The 23,973-nt window shown below is 39.1% G+C and overlaps 1 protein-coding gene across 2 annotated transcripts in view; it reads left to right on the top strand.

Annotated features, from left to right (window-relative positions):
* UST (uronyl 2-sulfotransferase) overlaps positions 1–23,973 on the top strand; it is a 159,878-nt gene that overhangs the window by 36,058 nt on the left and 99,847 nt on the right. For both annotated transcript variants that reach the window (XM_071549353.1, XM_071549354.1), the window contains exon 2: positions 23,462–23,505. In XM_071549353.1, the coding sequence (XP_071405454.1) occupies positions 23,462–23,505 (44 nt within the window). The remainder of the gene's footprint in view (positions 1–23,461; positions 23,506–23,973) is intronic.

Raw genomic sequence — 23,973 nt, 5'->3', positions numbered from 1 at the left:
GCTCCTGGGAAATCTTTGTACATGCCAGGGGCAAGCTTTAATTATGCTTTTCTTGGATCTCTGTCTTGAGCTTTTCGTAGAAAACAGCAAGAAGCTTAGCATCACATCGAATTGGGAAATTGTCCTCCCGAAAAAGTGGAGTTGGAAATCAAAAAGCAAAGCATGTGAATTCTTGTGGTTTAAGAGCAGGTGTCCAGTTATAAAACTATATACTTCCCCAAAGCACTGCATATTTTCATACAAATCTAAACCAATGCCAGATACCAACATCAAGGTTAGTATCCTGTGTCTGAATTGGCTCTAGGATACTCAGGCTCTCTTCAGACGAATGGCAGTCAGCTTTTCTGTTAATGATGGTAGAGTTTTTCATACTTCTGTTTTTAATGTTTTGAACAACAGGGTTAAAATTACTCTTTCCTCTTATATTTCTTAGTGTAAGATACCAGGAAAAATGGGAGAGTAGCCTAGCCCTCTTTCACAACTGAATAATCCCCAGCTCCACTTCCTCAGTATGGCAGTCTTTCATAATTCAGGAGTAATGTGGGTATGCCTAGGATTACCGATGTTAGCTGTTAATCTGCTTGAAGATGGATTGTATTGTTTTGCTTGGGGCCACCAAATAGAGAGAATTATTTTAGAAAAACAAACTTGTTCATGTGAATGTGCTGTTAAGTCAGATGTAATAGGTAACAATTTGGAAAGAAATGTTTTGTCATTTTGAAACTGTGTGTCCCATGACAGAGAAATTATTTTCCTGAATTTAGAGATGATAATTGTTTCTTTTATAAATACTCCAAAAGAAATGGTATAGTGTCTCTTCCCTACTTTTGTAGTGCTTGATCATCTCATTTGAATGCGTGTGCTTTGGTTACAAAGAGCATGAATTAGTTTCTCAGATTCTGAATCTGCTTAGTTTGAAACTGACATTTGCCACTTTGGAGAAAAAATAATGCCTTAAAATTAGGGTTGAGTTTACCATGGTTGTTAGGTATTGTGATTTTGTTGTGTGGTTTGAGTATTTTGCTGTGGAATTTACTGTGTATTTTCAGGGAAGTCACAGATCACAAGATGCAGAACTCCATCCTTGCAGTAGCCTAGCTGTTTATTCCTATAAAGCTGATAGGATGACCAGTTTATTAATCCAAGAAAATTTACCAAGTTAAAGCTGGAGGAAAGAGAAGCATAAATGCCTGCATTTTAAATAATGGGATACTAAAAGTGAGGCTGGATTAAATTATTTTTATTCGACAGTGTAGGGACAACAAAAGAAGCTAATGGGCTCAAGCTGTGCTAAGGAAAGTATTCACATGGACAGTGCAGGAAAGCTTCCTGCTTTCACTCTCTACTTGCTAAGATCTGTAGTTCTGTCTCAGCTCTTGTTTGTGAATAAATACTTCAAGAAAAGTATATGTATCTGCTGTAAACAATTCTTTTGGTGTATTTTTGTGAGACATTATAAAAAAATTGTGATTTATTTATTTTTTCTTTTTATAAGAAAATAATAGCCATTGCTCATATACAAGGCACATCTCTGTATGTACAGCCTGTGGAAGAGGAAGGATATTGTGATACAGAATATTACATAGCACATGTCAGCTAGTAGAACAGTCTGTGCCTTGACTGTACCCAAAACTAAAATCAACCACCCTCTCCCCAAACTGCTTCTTTTGCTCATTGATAGTAGCAGCCTGCCTATATTTAAAATACATTTTAGCAAGACTGTTCCATCTTCCTCCTGTGAGCTATGTCTAAGAGTGCAGTGGGGGTGGGGGTGGGGGTTGGTGTTCAGAATTTTATGGTTTTCAATGCATGTTCTTGCAGACCTTGTAGACCAGTGTGTTCCTCAGTGTCTTGTAGCTGCAATGTGTGTTCTGTGATCCATCCTTTGGAAAGGAAGTTGTGTAAGTTTGCATGGTCATTCACATCTCTTAAAGGAAGCCTCCTATAGTCAACTCCAACCTATAAATTGCCTGTGAGGCATATTTCAAATAAAAATTGGAAAATCAACACCAGAGCTGTGCTTACAGAGAAACCCAAATTGTCATGAGTGACATCAGAAAGAAACTACTGACTATTTCTGTGTTGTTGCGTGAGAACTTTGTGTGTCAATCTCATGTCAGGTGCAAACCAGTCTCTGAAAATATTAGGGTAAAAAGAACTCTTAATTGCATGAATTTTTAAAGGTTGTGGATTTAGTTGAGTGGCCTTTGTTACCAGGGATAAAAAGAATGTTACTCTTTCTTGTGAAGAAGAGTCATTAGGTTGGGAACAAATTAGCACATCATCTTTATGCCCAGGACTTTGAGGATAAACAATTACCTAAATTCAGAATATATGAGTTACTAACAGCATGACTGTTTTACATCTCACTGCAATATATCAATGTGATCACATTCCACATGTATTTTGCATACAACTTTTCCTAAGGACTTATTTAAAACTTGCATTTTGCTTTTACCATCCCATGGTTTTGACATTCAACAATGATGAGTTCATGTAGTTAGATTTTCAGTACTTAAAATAACAAAACAAACCCACTAAAATAAAAAAAGAAAAATACAACCCCCAAACCAGAACTTCTGTTAATTGAATTCAGATGTCTTGTCTTATAACATTCAGTTAAACACAAAACTAGGATACTTTTTGGTTCAGCAAAATGGTGAGTTTCTTAGTTTTACTTTCTTTATTTCTTGTTTTATAATTGTGTTTCTTAGGTGTACTGAAAGCTGTCTGGATAGCACAGTATCAAACTTTTGTCTGTTTGTATTGTTTTCCTTTCCTTTTTTGCTGCTCAGTTAAAAAACAGGTTGTGTTTCCAACTCTAATTTCTATGTCTGTCTTCAGAGTCTGATTTAAAATGGTTGTTCACTGTTTTTACAAGTCTTCATAAAATATAAGATTTTAGAAGGAAAATATTCCAAATTGTCGCAGTCTTTAGATTGCAGAAAATAATGACATATACAAAAATTCACTTCAACCTTGTTTTTTAACATGACTTGATGCTAGAAAGGATATTGTGTTATGAAAATAATAGTTTGCCTGGAGGTCAGTAAAACTGAGTGTGTTTAGTTGTAATATTGCCATGTGAAGCTGCAGACACCTGGTATTTAAAATATTAGTGATGTTTCTCTCACCATTTTCTTGAAAAGTTGTTGCTCTTTTTCATTAGTTGTTCTGTTATCAACCTGGGAAGTTCAAAGAGAGCAGATCTCCTGTGACCACCTAGGCAGTCACCCGGAAGCATGATATGCTGTCAGGACTGCTGCCAAGGACCAAGGAATGAAAATCAGGAGATAGCATATATTGAAGGTGGTGGTGATAGATGCTAAGGAACATAGGTGGTATAGAAATACTATCAGCCTGTTACAGCATGTCCTGGGTTGAGCTGACAAAACGCCAACTGTCCAGAACAGAGTGGAAAGGGTTCCTCCTCCCCTCAACCAGCTAAGGGAAAAAAGAAGAGGGAGAGGAAAAAAACCCTCAGAACCAGGATTATGCTGGAACTAACTACATGTATTTATACAGAAAAGAGAAAACTGAGAGAGAACTACAATATAACACACACTTACACAGTTATGTATAACAAGAAATAACTTCCCACTTCCCAGTAAACACAAATTCTACCATTTTAACTACAAATCATTCTAGAGAAGTTGGTTCTTCAGAGACAGACTTAAGCAGAGAGAAAAGCTAAGAACAAACATTTTACTTCCCTCAGATAACATGATGTTAAGCCGGTGCTCTGGGCTTGGGCCTCCCCATCCCTCCTGGGACAGCAGAGTGTCTTGCTGGCACCACACCTGTGAAGCAACTGAACAAGCCACACCCACACACCAGCTCTTACCCCTTTTGAGATGATGCAATATGATATGGAATACAATATTATTGGCCAGAAGAAGTCAGCTGTTAGCTAGCTCAGTCCAGCTCAAGTCAGCTGACAATTCCCAGGCCTAGCTGAACTTTTAAAACCTAAATTTAGGCCCATCTGGCCAAACCCATAACACAGCATGAGGATGGTCACTTCAAAAACAGGGACAGAGACAAGGCAGAGGTGTTTGACACATTCTTTGCCTCTGTCTTCAGCACAGATGACGGACCAAGGGGGTCTCAGTGCCCTGAGCTGAAGGACCATGGCTGTGAGAATGATCAACTTCCAGTCAACCCTGACACTGTGCTGGATCTGCTGCTCCAGCTTGTTCCTTACCAATCTATTTGGCCTGATGGGATTCAACCCATAATCCTCAAAGAGCTGGCTGATGTCATCACAAAACCTCTCTCAGTGATTTTTGAGCAGTCTTGGGAATCAGGAAAGGTCCCAGCTGACTGGAACCTGGAGAACATTGTCCCAGTTTTCAAGAAGGGCAAGAAGGAGAACCCTAGAAACTAAAGGCCTGTCAGTCTCACTTCAGTGCCTGGTAAAGTTATGGGGGAGATGATCCTGGAAAGTATTGAAATACACCTGAAAGACAAGGCAGTCACTGGTCACAGTCAGCATGGCTTTATGAGAGGAAAGTCCTGCTTATCAAGCATGATTTCCTTTTATGACAAGGTAACCCACCCAGCTGATCAAGGGAAGCCAGTTGATACAATCTTTTTGGATTTCAGTCAAGCTTTCAATACTGTCTCTCACAGTATCCTGCTGGACAAAATGTCCAGCACAGCTGGATAAACACACCATGTGGTGGGTGAGCAATTGGCTCATGGGTCAAGCACAAAGGGTGACAGTGAATGGAGTGACATCAGACTGGTGTCCTGTCACTAGTGGGGTTCCACAGGGCTCCATCTCAGGCCCTGTGCTGTTCAACATCTTCAGGAACGACTTTGACACAGAACTGGAAGGAATACTGAGCAAGTCTGCAGAAAATGCAAAATGCTGAGGTGCTGTTGACTCCCTCAAAGGCAGGGAGGTCCTGCAGAGAGACCTCGACAAATTAGAGGGCTGGGCAATCACCAAGCACATGAAGTTCAACAAGGGAGAGTGCTGGATTCTGCACCTGGGATGGGGCAACTCTGGATCTACAGACAGACTAGAGAATGAGATGCTGAAAAGCAGTGCCATGGAAAGGGACCTGGGGGTCCTGGTTGATGGCAAGTTGAATATGAGTCAGCAGTGCCCTGGCAGCCAGGAGGGCCAACCATATCCTAGGGAACATCAGGCAAAGCCTCACCAGCCAGTCGAGGGAGGGGATTGTCCTACTCTGCTCTACACTGGGGCAGCCTCTCCTTGAATATTGTGTGCAGTTTTGAGGGCCACAATATAAGAAAGATATTAAGCTATTAGAGAGTGTCCAAAGGAGGCTAATGAAGATGGTGAAGGGCCTGGAGTTGAAGGTGTGTAAGGAGCAGCTGAGGTCACTTGGTCTGTTCAGCCTGGAGAAGAGGAGACTGAGGGGAGACCTCTTGTAGTTACAGCTTCCTTGTGAGGGGAAGAGGAAGGGCAGGCACTGATCTCTTCTCTGTGATGACCAATGACAGGACCTGAGAGAATGTCCTGAAGTTGCATCAGGGGAAGTTTATGTTGGTTATCAGAAAAAGATTCTTCACCCAGAGAGTGACTGGACGTCAGAACAAGCTTCCCAGAGAACTGGTAACAGCATCAAGGCTGACAGAGTTCAAGAAGCATTTGGATGATACTCTCAGGCACGTGGTGTGACTGTTGGGGATGGTTCTGTGAAGGGCTAAGGCTTGGACTCTATCTTTGTGGATCCCTTCCTACTCAGCATGTTCTGTGATTCTGCAATAAATAAAGAAGCTGAAGAACAGGTGCAGAACTCTGATGTGTTGCATCAGTGATGGGAAGAGCCAGGCTCTCCTCAGTCTTCATCAGTTGCCAGTGTAAGACTGTTCCCAAATGAGGCAGAGAGTGGCAGGGTTGGAGAGGAAAGCCTTCTGCTGTCAGCACCAGTGCCTCACTGGAGGCTGACATTCATTCTTGTCTCTTTAGCAAAAGATCTGGTAGGCAGCTTGGTTATGTCAGCATGTTTGCAGGTGATGGCAAGCTGAGTACTCCCTGTCTTCTGGGCACTGAAAGAAAAAGGTTTGTGTCAGTTTTCTGGAAGGTTTAGGTGTGCAAATGACACTACCTGTAGTTCAGACAGGATACTTGTCTGCCCTGTTTGCAGGAAGATTGATGGCTCCATAACTCCAGCAGCCACTATGTGCATGCTTCCTGATGCTCTTCATTGGCATGTGTACCTTGGTTTGCCCTGAAAAGTCTTCCTCAGATTAATTACTACTATGGCTGCCCATGATGCTGCTGTAAATGCATAGTGGCCTGAGAGTTACTGCAGAACCAGTGTCCTCCGTGCAAGGCAGACATTCCTACAGACTGCCTGTGGGCATGAGGAACATTGTTTTTCATGGTGGCCTTGCACAGAGGTCCCCTGCAGCCAGACTTGCAAAATGCTGCTATGGGACTGCCAGCCAGGGCCCCGTGGGATTTGGCTCACAGAGGAGCTGGTGGAGAAGCTATAACAGGCCCTTTGGAGGAGAACATGGCTCAGCTCAGCTGGGAACTCTGGGTTTTGTGTGCAGTATAGAGGCAGTTGAAGTGCTGATGGGACTGTAAGGATGAATTGGTGCCTGCCTGCCATGTGTTGTACACTTGCCATGACTTGTGGCAGCAGGCTGTTCAGAGGTTTAGGTTTGGTTCATATTGCAGGTGAAGTGTGTTTGTAGTGCTTGACCAAAAGCTTAGATATTGTATGGGTGGGGTTGTGTTTTGGGGTGCTTTTTTTTTGTTGTTATTTCACTAAAACAGCATTCCTGAAACATAACCATGTGATGGAGTATACTGAGAGATCAATTTAGCAGGCCTTCTGTTTAATTTGGCAAAACCTCAATTGCCACTGAATGGTAGTGGGTTATTCAGCTGTGGCTTTGAATGTTTCCTCTCCCTGTACTGTTTTCCCCTGTTGTTGTTCATCAGGTGAATGACTGAATCAAGAGACGTTGAGAAAGAAGAAATTAACAGCAGTAGCACAGCTCTCCCACTCTTTGGCACAAGATGCTCTCATCAGACAACAACCATTATTTTTTTAAGTGTTTTTTTCAGAATAGGGACTTCTGCTAAAGTAAAAGCAAGAATTTAAGTAAAAGTGTGAATTTGAGTTTTTGTAAACCCAGAAGTAGAAAGAGAAAGCAAACAGGTTTCAGTTTGTATACAAACTTTGTAAACAAAGAGAGGAAAAAAATATCTCCAAGCACCACGTAATTCCTCTGTCTCTTTCACACTTTAACACTTTTAACAGAAGTCTCTGAAGTGACCAGGTTATTAGGAGTTGTACTTTCAAACTGTGTTGTATCAATTTAGGGCTGCTAGAAATGAAAATACAGTACAGAACTGTATCTCAGTGCATGATTTCATATATGCCACATTGTAGTTTTGCACCATTCAAAGCTGTATTTGCACACAGTTTGCTATCAGCCATAGAAACGTTACAGTTCAAGTCCTTTACACTTTGTGTGGAGAAGCTGGAGGGCAGCTGCTGTGTTCTGGGAGCAACGGTCTTGATGCAATGAGCACTCAGAGGTCGTGGTGAAAGCTGCTTGTGGAGTGGGAGATGCAGCATCCCTGAGGTGCAGCTTGGATCTGATCACTGTGGTTGGGCGAGGTGCCTGGAGACTGCTGCCAGGGTGTCATGAGGGCTGCAGGGTGGCACCCAGGTATAGCTCAGGGTGGGTTTGGAGAAGGCAGAGGGATGACCATGTGCTGGTTGTGATGGTTCCTTGTGGTGCTGAAGATGATGATGGTTTGGAATAGGGTCTGGTTGCTGGATGTGGTTGTATGTCATTCAGGGTGTGCTAGACTGCAATGCTGCAATTACAATCAAAAACCTGGTAGTGTTTTATAGAAGTAAATTTTCATTACTTCATTTTACCTTCAGTCTCCATTAGGAGATACTTTTTATTGATGAGAATACTAGTAATGAGTATAATATTTTTCATATTCTGTGGTGCTACAGCTATTGTGACATATGTACATATTCAGAAAGGTGTCTGTTAAGGATCAGTACTGTGGTTTTGTGAAATGTCTGCTTTAATGCTTAGAAGGGGGAGATGTAAGATTTAGATTATATTTGCAGATGATTCTGAAATAAAGATACTGTAAGGATACCAGTAAGGGCAGAGATACATTTCAGAATAGTGTAGAAATAATAGGTGGATAGTAAATAACAGGTCAGTTGTGGAAAAAACATGGAACTATTATAATTGCAGAAAAATAGTTAAAATGCCAAAATTGCATAATGTTCTGAGTACTAAGTGGCATACTAAGAATGGAAGTCAAGTAAAAGACAGGTTGCATGCCAGATTGCAAGGAAATAAAAAAGACTATAACTTTAGCTGTGTGAAATCAGTATTATGTTAGATGTGAAGATACTCTTCCATTTGTAATGGCAGAAAAGTTCTAACCACTGAAGACATCATAACTGGGTTTCTGATATTCTGTGCTGCCTTTATGAGTTTCCTGAAAAGTGTGAACTGCCTGTTTGTCTGTGATCATTTTAACAGAAACTGTAGTACCTCCAGGATATTGCTCAGCAGCTGGGAGACATAAAACTACTCTCCTCTTCATGATCTTGGAGTGACTAAATTATTCCTAGATCTATGAAATCACATTTCCCAACCTTCTCAACTGCTGATACACATTGCTGTCCTATTCTGCCTGAGTGAAACCATTGCTGACTGCCAGTGTTGTGTAGGGTGATACAAATATGTTAAAGTTCTTGAAGCATCAGAGTTGTTTTTTATTTGTATGTTATGCGCTTATGGACAAATGCATGATTTGGAAAGGGTGCCTTGACTGCCTGGTATTTTTCTATTAGTATTGTCAGAATATTACATGGAAAATAAAGGGTCAGAAATGTTCACCTTATAACAGCTTGGAAATCCCAGCAGGAAACAGTAGGAAATCCCTCTTTCCTTCAGAGGAGAAACTATTCTGTGTAACCAAAATTTAAAGAGCTGAAAGTTTCCATGATTTCAGCACTGGCTTCCAGCAGAAATTATTTTGAATATTCATTTGGGTTTTGAGCACTCCAGTATCTGTTATGGAGAACAGCTGAGAAATTAACATTAGAAATACCCAGGTAACTGATTGTTTTCATTTGTTTTCTCTTTCTGGGTTGTCGAGTTTGGGGTTTTTTATGTTTTTTGGCTAAAGCACCATTATCAAATGTGATGCTATAACCTATTTGCTTCTGGTGCATTGTCTGCCTTAGGCCCAGCAATGGTGCCAATGCTGGCCAATTTATTGGGTTAACTCTGTTTAATCTACAGCTTGGAGAAACAACTGTGGAAGCCCAAAACCCCCTTAATGACTGTTCATTTTAATAGTTGTTTTCCTGTTCATTTATGCTAAAAGAAGAGAGGGTCTACCTGATGCTGTAATGTTTCACTCCACATTTCTTGGCACTGATGTGCACTGCCCTTTTTCTGTGTTTGTTACCACAGTAACTTTGAATGTGTTTACAGTTAAATGTGTCCAACGTAGACTTCCAAAGACATCAGCAAATCCAGTGAAAGGTCTAGAGAAAAAGTCCTATAAGGAATGTCTGAGGAAACTGGCATTGCTTAGCCTGGGGAAAAGGAGGCTCAGGGGAGACCCTATCACTCTACAACTACCTCAGCAGAGATTGTAGCAAGTTGGGGGAATATCTCTTCTAAGTAACAAGCCATAGGACAAGGGGAAATGGTCTCACATTGTGCCAGGGGAGGTTTAGATTCGGTATAAAAAAATAATTTCTCTACCAGAAGGGTAGTCAAGCATTAGAACAGGCTGTGCAGGGAAGTTGTTGAGTTGTCATCCCTGGAGGTATTTAGCAGATGTACAGATGTGGCACTTATGGATGTGGTTTAGTGGTGTACTTAGCAGTACTCAGTTAATGACTGGACTTGATGATCTGAGAGGTCTTTTCCAACTGAAATGATTCTATGATTCTGCAGTCTAAACTCCTGGGAACTTTGGACATTGTCAGTTGTGAACACCGTCTCTCAGACTCTGTAGATGTTTACCTTTAAAGGAATCGGTCCTGCTTTTGCTGGTAGCACTCCCAGATTCAGCAGTGGTGGTGGAAGAGCTTGAGGACATGGCCTAACCCCTTGGAACAAAGCTGCCATTTTGCATGGAGTCTGGGTCTTTTCCTTGGGTCTGTGTATCTGAGGCAGCCCAGCTGCCTGAATAGCCCAGGAGGATGCAGCACAGAACTGGGACTTTGCATTGTCAGTGATGAGGTGCTGATTTCTGTGTTTCTGTTTGTTTGTTTTTTCTTCTCTTGGGGAATTCACAAGGGATGACTTCTGTTAGTTAATAGCTTTCAGGCAGGGTACTTAAAATTTGACTAAACATTCAGCAAGTGCCATGAGAATATATGGTGAAAATGTATCATGTCTTTCAGCTGCATAATAAAAAGACAGACTATCATCACAGCTATGGTTTGTTGAGTGCAGAAAGCAGCAGAAGGCCCTGAAATCTTTTCCTTAACTGAAGGTGGCAGGAGAGGGTATGCCGAGCCTGCTGGCATCCTTCCCAGGCCAAGCAGTAATGTAGTAGCTTAATATGACATGATGAATCAAGTGCTAAGTTGCTTGTCTTCCCATGGAGATTACATGTAGAATGTGATTCCATTACAATAAAGACACACTTCTAAAATAGCAGTTGAGGCAGAAGGAGACAACTAGAAAAACAACACCAGAAAGAATATAAGAGTGCAAAACTGGCCTTCTGCTTCTTCTGTCAAGCTTTAGGCCTTTTAGATTTATTGAGGGAGGAGGGGTGATGGTGTGTGTGCACTGGTTTCATGCTGTGATTCATCCACCGGGCCATTTGTTTTTAAAAGAAAACAAAAGCAACCCAACCACCTTGGTGTTTTCACTTGGCTTGGTATGTCTTGCTACTAAATTGTGTGGTTTTATATACACCTCATATAGCTGCCTATGCAAAATCCTGTTTGTGCTCTCTCACTTCATATTCCAGCTGACAGCACTGTATTTATGCCTCTTTCAAGTTTCCATGATCTAAAATGGTGGCATATTACAGGGTTTCTTAGGAGCTAAATGCAATGCTTGTTTACATGCCAACAAAAGAGTCAAGAGTGTAAGAGCATATGAAGTCCTGGGCTTAAATAAATGAATAGTAAACTTTTAAGGATGTTGGAAACTTGATGTGTTCTGGTTAACTGTGAAGTTAAGTGAGCGTGTCACAAGACTGTATCTTCTTTCCAAAGAGGTGGTAATTTGAAGGCTCAGTCTTGCAAGCGTTGCTGGTGTAAACTTTATTTTGAAATATCAATTCCTCTCATGGCTTTCCAAGAACTATTATACTAAAGTAACCCATGACAGGGCTTTTATCATAGTTCACTTTTACAGTGGCTCTTAGCAAACATGTCATACAATGATTTGGATTTAAAGATGACTCTGAAGAAAGAATTGCTGTTAGAGATGTTTGAAGTGACACTTAAGTGTCTTACTTTAAGGAAGGATTGCAAGGATGGAGGAAAGCTGCCTGGCATGGGAGTAAGAGCCCTGGGCCCAGTCGAGTCATTTGAAGCACTTTATTGCCTGTGCCTTGGCTGCAAAATCGCATTTCTGCCTGAGTAAATACACTGGTGTCTTCTGAAATGTGAGTATTGGTAATGCCAGCGCCATGGCATTTTGTCAAGGTTTCTACCCCAGTTTTGCCTCCTTAAGGTCCCATTTTCAACTTCCTCATTTTCCACAGTTTTGGCTGGTATATTTTAAGTGCCAGAAATCTCTCTAGGGCTGATTTATTTGGTTGGTTGGTTGGTTTTGATAACTGTTTCAATTTGATTAAAAAATAATGTACTATTTTTTGTGAAGGCAGGTAGAGGAATTACATTGTTTCCTAGTATTTGACAAAAATAAGTTTTAGAGGGCTCTTGATTGGTTAATAATGTAATACAGTGGAAATGCTGTGGGAAACGAGAAGAAAACAGTGGAGACCTTTTAAACAGCTTGTGTGAAGCTGCAGCGGCAGCAGAGAGGAGGTGTTTTTACAGCTGTATTTTGTTTGGAGATAGGGGAGCTAAGGAGCTGACACGCTGCATGACCATAGCATGAGAGCTGCTGATAGTGGATCCATAAGGATGTAAAGACTTAGAACAAAATGACTTGTGGTAGGAAATCTGAGATCATTTTTTGAGGTCTAGAGAGGAAAATAATGCCACAAAAGCCCAGACATGTGTTCCAGAGCCTAAAGCGCTGTCAGGCCAAAGGCACTGAAGCACAGAGCAAACTTCTGCAACTGTTGCCAAAAGGTTCTTTCATCTTCAAAGTGGGGTAACAAATGGGTCCTACCTGCTGGCAGGCAGTGCAGGCCAGGTGAATGAGCATCTCTGAAGTGTGAAGGTTCAATCAGATGGAAGCAGATTTGATGTTGGCATTATACTGATTCTGGGATATTTCTTGGAAAATAATCTGTTTCTCACAAGAGTCCATTCAAAGGGGATGGTTCAGTATTCCTCAGAAAGTACCCTCTGTTTTTGGATCAGAGATCAGAAGAAATGACAGAAAGTGTTAAATTCTCCATGAGTAACTAATGGCATACTGCAGCACCATACATATAGTTGTCTGTATGTCCTGATGACTGGTTGCTTAATTTTTAAGTTCCTGGCTTTAAAACACAAGCATTAAAATACACCAACCAACAAAGAATCCAACAACCAACCAAAAAAACCCCAGCCAAACAAAACCTGTGACCCTTGAACACTTCAATACATGGAATGAGATTTGATTTCTGTAATGCTTATGTAAAAACACCTCCTGGGTGAAAACTGGGTTCACTTAGGAGAAGTGAGTTTTGCAGCATGTTGTTGCCTGGGGAAACTCAGTAATTTAATTTCAGAATTACTGTACTTAGAGAACCTCAGCTGTAAAGGGAAAGAAATCCCATCTGAACAAAGACAAAGCCATAAGAAAATTAAAGAGAGAGATTTGGATGATCTTGCCAAGTAAGAATGTCTTTACTTAAGGAAATACATAGCTTGTAGAGAGTAACTGAGCTATAATTGCATGTGAACTAGTATTTAAGCTTCTAATACGCAGAAAATTACAACTCTAACTTGGTAATAGGGGAGAGGATACTTTTTATGTGTTATATTGATATAAGATGATTTTTTGGTATTCTTCCATCCTTAGGTATAAAAAAATTAGAAGAACACACATTTAACGATTAATTTTATAAATGTAAATATATACTATATAAATAGGAGATAATAATGACATTTTACCAAAATTATGCTAACAAATATTACTTTTGGCAGTTAGGTCACATTAAACAGTAGCCTGGCTTAGCTCTAGAAGGTCTTCAAGCCTTTTATTTTCATTTTTTTAATATAAAACAATAAATAATTCTCTAAGATTTCTCTAGGTAGATTTCTGTATCATTATTGATTATGTCATCTTTCTCAGGAATATAGAATCTAATACAGAATAAAGGACAAAGAATTGCATTTGTAATGTATCTGAATGTTGATTTGAAATGTAGAATTACACCACTCTGCCTGCTATATGATTAAAACAAAAAGTCTATTCTCACCTTTCAGCAAAATTTTAAAAGCATTGCCATAGAGCTCTGGCATTAAAAAAATCATTGCTACTCTTAAAAAGAAGGCTGATAAACATGACCTAAAAATATTACACCATCATACATAATATAGTGCAATAATACATCGAAGTTATACTGGACTGTAGTATGTGACTACTTTTGTTATATTGTTTGTAAATACCTTTGTTATGGCTTTTTAATCAACTGATTTTCCCAACCACTTAAGCAAAGCAGAGGTTGTTGCTGATATGTATTTATTTAAGTATATGTAGTTACAGTAAAAACATTGTTTTCTTAATGCATGTGTACACTGAGAAGCTGAATTTAGATAATGACTACTATATTGTCATTGTCTACATGGCACTGATGTTTTTCATATATTTTAAGATGTCCCTTGTAAGAAGCACAGTCTGCAGGAGGGCTGGTGAGTGGCAGTTAGAGATCTATTAAATTGCCACATCTTAGTGGTGACATCCTGATGTGGTTCTCCAAGCTAAACAAAACACAGGAAAATGATATAAAAAGAAAGAGCACGCCTAGGTAATTGTTACCAGTAGTGAATGTTTGCAACTCAGAGTTCATGAGTGAGGTCAGAGCACCCAAGAGCAATTCTAAATAAACAATTATCCTAGTGAGTCAAAATGCATTTTAGACCCACTTGGTAACTTTGTTCAGTTTCAGCTCCTCACTGTTACGTTAATAGTAGTTACAGAAAGTGCTAATCTTTCTGGGACAGATGAAAGCCAGAGAGAAATAATGCCAATTTGAAGATTTCTACTGAGGCTGATGATGTTTGGACTGCTTCTGTGGTTGTATGACACTGCATACAGTGTAATACCTTTTAACATAAAGATGTTAATGCAGAACCTGCCATTGCTGACATTTTTGGGACACTGTTTTAGTCACTGGAGAGCTTAAGACAGCAAGAATTAATCAATACATCTGAAAACTTGTCTTCCAAAAGCTTTCACTTAAACTTTTGAAAATGGAAGCCTATAAAATGCCTAACAACTAATAGCCAAATCTTTGCTCTTTTGAATCTGGCAAAAGTAATCAGTACAGGTTTATATTTACTGCTGGAGATGTTTGAGTTGATGAAACTCATGAGAGTTGTGTTGTGAGTCATAGACTTCAGTAATAAGGACAGCGTTAGATTTTGAAGAGCAAAGTTTTATAACATGCATTCTATTTTTTTTCATAGGGCATTCTACAGAATGTTTGTGAATCAAACTAACAAATCATGCACTCATACAAAAATGAGTGCAAATCATGTTTGAGATCATGAGAAATGAGGCAGAAAGCAGGAAAAGTCATCTTTCCAAAAATAATAATGTTTGTGCTGGACATTTGCAGTGCTTTATAGAAGAAGACAATTTTTTTCTGTAACACTGTTTTAAGTTACCTATTCCATGTACCAAAATTACTATTTTCTCAGTAAAGGCCGAAATCTGAAGTAGAAGGTATTGCAAGGGGTTAGAATGACAGAAATGGGATTAATCCTGTCCTGTTACAGTTGTAGGAGATAAAAGCATGCTGGAATAGGTAGGTTTAAGTCAAGTGTAATGCTCTACTGTTGCTAAATCTTACCTCTTGTTTTTGAAAGTGCAGTTTCTATGTAGAAGTTCCTAAAATACAGAACTGTTGCACTTAGAAGTCTTTTTGTCACTCAAATACATCTGTTTGAGATAGGGGTAGAAAGGAGTTAAAACATCTTTAAGAATAGAAGCAAGTAGCTGGAGAGTGTGAAAAATGAGAAGTTTGGCCAAAGCATTTATAGTAATGGAAAATATTTCTATTAAATCATGTTGAAGTCTAGAAATCCATCTGAAGCTTTAGTGTTTTTTGTAATAGAGATTAATAAAATTTTATGCTAATGTGTCATAAAGAAGAAATAGCTCATTTGAGTACAGTATGTTCCTTATCTGACCTACTTAAATGCTCTATTTTCCCGTTATATGCTTCTAACAGACTTGGCAAGAAATGCTACTTCCAACTTTGTGTCTGTTAAGCCTTTGGAGATGCTGATAATGGTTAAACAATTTGTAATTCTTTTTTTAAATTTAATTTTCAGAGAATAAAGCAATCTAAAATAGCCACTTCTTACCTAGACTGCTATTGCTTTTCAAGATGTATATAAGTATAGGGAAGAGTTTTACAGTGATTCTCCCGCAGCAAAAAAGACTTTAGAAAAGAGGAAAAGAAGGCAGACTTGTGAAAAGGCTTTTTTATTTTCATGTACACTTTTTGAGATCAGATACTAAGAGAACCTTAACTATGAAGAAAGTGAAAAACAGACACACAGCTCGATCCTGCAGGCTGCCTCATATGTGGGGTCCATTTTCCCAAATGCAGCTGCCTATGGAAAGAAGTGTGACAAAATCATAGCAACCGTATGACTCAGATGTTGTGAAAAGCATGTGCAAGGAAAACTCATTTGGCTTCAGCACACTAAAAATATGAATTATTCTTTAGAGCTGCATGTGACTAATTTTTGTATGAAATGTGTTCATTTCTTCTCTGCTAGGAAGGTGCCTCTGGGGTCAGACCACAGACCTAGGCAGCTTCTCGGAAATGTGCCTCCAGGGACAGGAACTTCAAACCAGATGCCCAACAAACAACTCCTTCTGGATAGCATTTGCAGTGTAGTACTTAATAATACTAATAATAGTAATAAAAGTCTTCCTTCAGTAACTGGTGACTTGCCAGCAGGGTGTTTTCCAAAGTTCATTGACTTGCTGTTTGTCAAGATTGCCTGTGGAAGGGGAAAAGAGAGAAATACATCTGCATAAATGCAGGTGGACAGGAGTAAAGCTTGCAAGTTGGATTAAGTTTAAATAAGAAAACCCTTATCTCTGGAAAAATGCAGAGCTTATGTCTGGTATTGATGTAATAGGAGACTGGTATCATCTGAGAAGATACCTGGTCACATACAGATTCCTGGGAGTTTGTAGCCTGAGTGGTGGAGTGAAGTGGGCCTAAGAGGCCTTACACATGACAAGGCCTTCATTGAAGCTTCATCATTAAGTCTGTGTCACTTTGGTGAGAAGAGCCTGCAAAGTTCCAGTCCAGTCCTTCAGTTGTGCAGAGGAAAGTCTCCTGTGTTGGTTATCTGTTCTTCCTGCGGGGGAGAGTGTATGCATTGAAAGCAAAAGTGTCATGGCTCTGTCTTTTGTCCCACATAGCTTCTTCCTCTGCATCATGCATTCATTTTGTGAGGTAGAGGGAAAAAGTTTTCTCTGAAGAAGGCAAGTGGCTTGCAAATATTCTTGCACCTATCTCTCACTCAGGAGGAAAAAGGGAAAATAGAGTAACCCTAAGTCCTAAAAAGTTTCTTATGACAATAAATTAAACAGACTTCTTGCCAAGCTAGTCAAACTATCTCTCTACATTCAACTGGAATGGAATGATCTTCCTGAAAAGCTGTCATAGAGTGTTTCAAGAGAGCCAAAAGAAGGGAATTGGTATTCACCTCCCATCATCTCACCCCATGGCCTGTTCTGCAGTTTCTCCTTTGTTTCCATTCCACTTTTATGAAAATCTTGCCCTTATCCAAGTTGAAATTTGTATGCTTGTTTTTACTGGATCACATCTTGTATTTTCAGACCTCTTCTTTAACTGATCAGTATCTTTCTGTGTGCTCTTCAAGAGTTCCAGCAGATGTCAAATCCCTTCATTTAGTATTGTATCAAATTTGATACCAGTGCTCTTTAATACATATTTCAAGTAATGAATGAGCATATTGAGTGACAGGACCCATACAACACCCATAACAAAGTTTGGTTGATTCAAAAAAATAAAAAGACAATAATTAAAAAGAAATACTTTTGGAATAGGAGTTGGTTTAATTTGCCTCTTGGTTCTAAATTAGCATGACAACACCTGGGTCATTCCTGACAGATGCCTGACTAATTTGCTCTTGGATATCTCCAGTGGTGTTCAGTCTCATCCCCTGATTGCTGTAACATTTTTCTATTTCCAGTTGAGGAGTGTTGATTTTTGATAGGTACTTTCAGAGAATTTTCTTTCAGCCAAATTTTCACTTATTCCTTGTTAAATCTCAAATATAGTTGTTACTGTAGCCTGCCACAGGCAGTTTCCCAAGTATGCTTGCTTGGATGTCATTGAGTCATTCGTATTTCCAAATGTCAAATATTTCTAACTACTCTCTTACTTGCTAGTTTCTGTGCTACCCTGATTTTTTTTATTTAGCCATAATAATTTGATTGGCTGTCCACTATTATTCTCACGTTATCTAGTTAAGAAATTAAGTTGGATACCAGTCTTTGTATGATTTTAGTGGGTGGCATTTTAGCTGTCAAACTCTGAGCTTTTCCCAACTTGCCCCTTAAATTTTGAACAGCTCCTTCCCTTGTCCTGCCCACATCTCTCTGCTGCATGGGCTGAAATGAGGACAAAAGCAGTCAGCCTTTCACCAGGGTGTGAAAGGTGGTGTGCCACTGCTGAGTGCAGAAAGGATGACTGAACCTGCAAAGATCTCAAAGAGAGATCAAGAAGGATCTCAAAGGAGTAGAAGGTGACTAAGACCTAGAAATGCAGAGGATAAAACTTGGGCTGGGGCCCATATATACTGGGCTATGAAGACTTCTGTGTGCTAAAGGCCAGAACAAGAAAAAAGTTTGTGTGAACTGGTCATGGAAGATTTTTGGAGTAAAGACAAGATGCAATTGCCTAACAATTGGGGATTAGGAAAAGCCTCCTAGCAAAAGCCTTGGAGGAAAATATTCAACTGTTTGATATGTGTATGGGACAAATACAGAATGTGGGTACTTGTAGTAGAAAGATCATGAACTTTCTCATGTCAGACTACATAGATCTGTCTTTGTGAGTACGTTAGATGTGGGGATTTTTCTCCTTACTTGAGAGCGGTTTTAGCCAAGAGTTTTTATTGTCAAATATTCAGACTCAATTTCATCTAGCCAACATTCATTAAAAGGGGCCTTTGATCTTGTAGAATCATGGACTAGAATGTCTGTCAATAGAGGGTAGATGCAAAAGCAAAAAAGAAAAACCAAACTAGGTATATCACTGATAAACCCAGTGTCTGTGGTACTTTGGTTGTAGTCCCTGCTGTAGGTCACATAATTTGGATAGATGTGGTCATATCAGAGCTTTTTTTGTTTTTTTAATTAAACCACTGAAAGTTTGAGTTTCTTATTTATGACTTATTCTTACAATATGTTTGAATGTAACAAAGACAGTTAATGTGGACATTTTTCCTAAGCAGTTGATCTGTGGAAGAACACTTTAGTTTTGAGTGTGTTAATAAGCAAGCATATAAACAGTAATATACACACTAATGGACAAACTGCTAAGTATACACAAAGTCAGTATTCTTTAGTATTTGTTTTCTTTAATGTATTTTTCTTCATAGGGAATATTTCTCTGATGTATATTCTCTATTGGTTTAGAACAGTTATTCAAACCCTTCATATCTGTATTCCAAAGTTACTTTCGTATTGATTGCATATGCAGAATTGCCAGTAAGTTTTCAAAAACTCTATTTATATATGCCAGTTTCTCTCCTAGTTTTGTTAGAAGTACGAAACTTGTAGGTGAACAAATCTGAATTATATTATAATGAAGTTTCTAGGGCTCAGTTTACTGGGCAATAGAGCAAAGTAGGTATTTTTATCATATTCCAGTTTCTTTTCTCCATTGTGTGCAGTGATGTAGAATGAATTAAATGTATGAGTTTGGTATTGTGTTGGTTTTTTGTTTGGTTGGGTTTGGTTTTGATTTGTTTTTTATTGTTTTGGTTTGGGTTTATTTATGATTTTAAAATTTGAAAGGCAAGAAAGGAAGAAGAAAAATCAATTGCAGAATGTTTTTAAAAATAGTGTTTACATTTTTTTATGATCAAAAATGAAAATCTTGATCGGATGCTCATCTCGCACAGAGGAAACCAGTTGTAGGTACACCAGTTTTGCATATGATGTAAGAAATGACAATAAGTCACTATATATTCCAGTGAGACTGGCCATTGGGTTTTTTCTGTTTTGTTAATTTTCTCCACACACCTCTGGAAAAACTTTCCTCTGTGAAATCTGGTATGGCTGTGCTGACCTCAGCAACAGCAGGGTTTTCCAGTGAGGTTGGATTTGACCTGTGGGCAGCATCATTCTGCTAAGCTGCTGGTTTTCAAGTTGTAATCCATAGCCCCCTTCCTGCCTTTGGACCACAAAGGGCTCCAAGACATGATGACTAAGAACATCTTATTATTTCATGTGTGTAAATATTTCTTAAATTTCTAAGGATGTCCACTGCTTAACTGGGAGGGGAAAAAGTAAAGAAGGAAGCAGAGCAGAACTAATCCTCTTCTGATTACTTACTGGCACTTTCACTTATTTTGAAGGTGCAGTTGTTAATGATTAGAGGTGTTTCATTGGGAAATTGTTCTCCAAATCCTGATTTTGTGACCAGAAGACTTGTCAGACAACTGTTAAACTGTTCCTTTCCTTTAGGCATCAGATGATGTAAGGGATGGTTTGCCAGTAAAGGTTGTATTGGTGCCTGGAAGTTTGAGATGGTGACCAAGTGAAGAGAACAAAGGAGGATTTTCATAAGACAAATTAAATTTGGCAGTAGCTGCATCCCACCTCCCAAGACTACTACTTGTGATTCCCAACAGGAAAAACCCTTATCTGGAAAAACAGTCAAAACTTCACATTTTCCATGTTGGCTTTCTCTCTTTGTCTCTACACGATTCTTTCCATGTGGTATCTGAATTTTTAAAGTGGAGTTATCCTGTTTTGTTGCAATCAAAGGGTCTTTAGTACATACATAAGCACATTTACCTCCTCTTCTTGTACTGCCCAGTAATTTTTGGAGAGATTTTTTCCAGAATTGCAGTTATTTTTCTTATCTGTGGTTCTGAACTGAACTCAGCAATGTTTGTCCTTAATCCTGGTGACTGACCATCTTTCTCTGTTTAAACTTGGCTTCCTTCAAGCAAAACCCCCACACTTCAGTGATTCCAAGAAAAAAGGAACATAACCACAAGGTTTCCCCAAAGATTTTGCATACAGCTGATTCACTTAACCACAAAGATAATAAATTATGGAAAGATTTGGACTGCTTCCATGTATTCACCATTTTCTATAATAAAGCCAACTTCTTTGTTTTTATCTCTGTCAGAATCTGGAGGAGAACGTTTTCAGCCAGCTCAAGTGTGCTGTTGAGCATGTTTGTGGAATGCATAAGTCCACTTGTTTAGAGCCTTGATTATTCTGTCTGACTTGTTTCTAATGCCTTAGACTTTCATGCTATTACTGTAAGGCAGGAGTAAATAGTCCTCTCCAGGAAAAAAAATCTAGAATCATTTTCTTGATCAGCAGACAAGAGCAATGATATCTTTATTAAAGGACTTGAGAGAAGTCATCCTAATAATTTAATGCCATAGGTTGCTTCAAGGCAATGGACAAGATTGCTAATGAGGAAAGATGACCTTCTCTTCTATCACTTTATCGTTTCTACCAAAAGAAGCCTCTTTGTGTCTTGTGGCACCTAGTGATGTCAAACACATGGTGTCTGTGCCAGAGCATATAAAAGCTGCATAAAAGCTTTTTCTGTGAATATAGTTACAATAAACACTTGAGCTTATGGCCAGTGGTTTTGATGCTTATGATAGCCATTCCTAAATCCCTGATTTTTTAGTGTGCAACCTCTCCCACTATGTCACCTGTTAGTTCATAGATTGGCTTTACCTTGGAATTTTTCCATTTTTAAAATACTTACAATGCTGAATTTTGCTTTTGTTTTTAAACTAACCTAGTCTGATATGTATTGTCTGAAAAATGAACCCTAAGTTCATAAAACGGGAGTTAGGCTTAATAAGATTCTCGTTGCTCCTTATGTTAGGAAGTCATCATCTTTCCTACAGTTTTTCAGAAATGTCCTCACCTAGGTTCACGTTTTGCATGATATTTCTGCAAGTATTAAGTCTCCTTTAGTGTGGCTCCTGTTTTGCAGGTGGCGTGGGAAGCAAGTCCATTTCTGTTATATGATGATCAGTGAGGGTACATGCTGGGCTTCATGGGGTTAAGGAGCTGGCTGGTGCACCTCACAGGCTGCTTCTGCACTCCACTGCGTCTGGATTTGTGGAGTTATTTTAGTGTATTACTTAGGGCATGATGTGAATCATACAGCAAAAAGGTTTGCTTTTATTACTGAAAGCAAATTCTTATTTAAAGCTTGAACTCAAAAGAATTCAGACTATTGAATTGATGTGGTGTGCTGTGGATGCTGAGATTGACTCTGGTTCATATGCCTCCGCAGCAGAGGGAGGTGATCTGTCAGGAGACAGGAGCTAGCTTTGCTTGTGAAGTTTGGGACAGAGTAAGGGTGTGGGGAATGTCTAAAGCTTTCCCTCCTCTGCTCATTGTAAGTTATTCTGACTAGGTTTCAAATCAATACTCTCTATTTCCTTGAGTTTCTCATGTGCTTCAGAAGACGATTAATGATTTCAGATGATCATTGAAAAGTTACTGTTCAAGCTTTTGTAGCTGCACAAACTCTTCCAAATCAAGGTACATACATCTGTAAAAGAAGTTTGGGGTATTGATACTTACCTTTAGATGAGTTGGAAGCCTTTTGTCTGAAGTTTTCACGGTTTTATTAACATATGCTGGAAAACCAGAGAAAAAATGGAATGCAAAACACTTCTGAAAAGTAGTCCCACCTTTTTGTTGTACATTGAAATTCATAATAATTACACACAAATGTCTCCTTCCTGCCTTCTGGATCCAGAAATCTCAGGGGATTTTTTCCAGCTCTCCAAAAAACTGTGTGACACACAGTCTTTCTTGGCCAGATTGACAAGAGAGCAGCTCCTGATTGCCAAGTTGCGTTTTATTCCCACTAGCCTATGTTACCCCAGAGGCAGTTTCTGCTCCCCATTCAACACTCCAGGAATGAAGATGCTCACAAGTGTGACATGCTTTTTGAAGTCCTCCTCTGTATGACTTTTGGATATCTATTAGGCACCTGCAAAAATGATTCTCATACCCCATACTGATAAAAGGTTAGAGCAGAGGTATTTTTGCTTTCTTTCGTCAGAGGATGTCTGAGAGGAGGGGCATGTGTAGCCTAATGAGAACTTTTAGATTTGCTGCAACAGTTAATCATGCGCTGGGATATGTTGGGAAAGCTCCTGATTAATTCTTTTAGAGAAGGTTTAAGGAAGAACAGTTACAGGGAAGGCAGCCTATGTGTGTGGGGTAGGGTGTATTTCATGTATCAGTGTGTATTTGTAAGGAACAAGTAAAAAGTCTGAAATTGTTGCCTTTTTTATTGTAGCTGATAAGGGAGAACTCACTTGTTTAGAAGATTTGTTGTTTTTTTTCTGAAGCTTTTTGTCTGAATAATAAGAACAACACTCAGAAAACAACTCCCATTCAACCAATACTGTTTGAGCATAAAATGCAGCTTGTGGGTTGAAGAAAATCCATGTTAGAAGAGAGACAAGGAATGCTTGTCATCTCCATTGGATAAAAATCTGATAAAGGCCTTTGATACTTTATTATTTAAGAAATCTTTTTGAGGTTAACTGTGTTCACTTGCTTAAAATGTACAAGGATGCAGCCGACAGTTCTTGTCATACAAATAATGGAAAGATGTAATTGATTAATGAAAGCTGCCTTATTTTTTTTTTTCTGAAATGACAAAGTGCATCTAAGCTATTATTACAAATGCAGCCTAAACAAATTAAATTTTTTTCTTTTGTCAATAAAAAAAATTAAAGCAGAGGGAATTTATTTTCTTTGAATTATTTGACACCACAAAACAAATGGGATAGAGATACACTGGTTCCATGAATTGACAAGTTTTGAAGTTGCGTTGGATGGCTTTTGTTTATCTACATCCTCCTTCTTTTTGTAGGAAATTCCACTTATTTGGATGACCATGGACCACCCCCTCAAAAGGTAAGCTGCTGTTATTTTGTGTTTGCTTTCTCCTTGCTTTTTTGGCTTTTCTTTTTAACTCACTATACGTTTACTTGTGTGCCAAGCAACTTGCTGAGTTTACATCAACAGCATTTAGCCTTTCCAACTTTTTTTTTTCCTCCATGTGTTTTTGGGCATTTATACATAACTTGGGTTAAATCTCAGTGTGATTAAACTAATGGAATTTTTGTCATTGAGTCAAGGGGAGGCAGGATTTTAGTGGTTTTGTCTGTCAGCATGTTTATGTGATAAACCAAGACACTGCAGTTGGATCTAGCAAGGCAGGTGAAGTTGGCCTTTTGCTGGCAATATCTGTGGAACATGGGCTCTGCTGCCGGTCCAATGCTTTGAGGCAGGCCAATAGGATAAATTTAAGGAATTTGAGTAATGAGCCCTTTTATAGAGATAGAGTTCACTGTTCCAATCTTGTGTGATTGTACAGCATAA

Source organism: Pithys albifrons, chromosome 2 (genome assembly GCF_047495875.1).
Source record: "Pithys albifrons albifrons isolate INPA30051 chromosome 2, PitAlb_v1, whole genome shotgun sequence".
In the NCBI taxonomy this organism is placed as follows: Eukaryota; Metazoa; Chordata; class Aves; order Passeriformes; family Thamnophilidae; genus Pithys; species Pithys albifrons.
The sequence above is the reverse complement of the archived record's forward strand: the minus strand, read 5'-3'. Positions and strand labels throughout refer to the sequence as shown.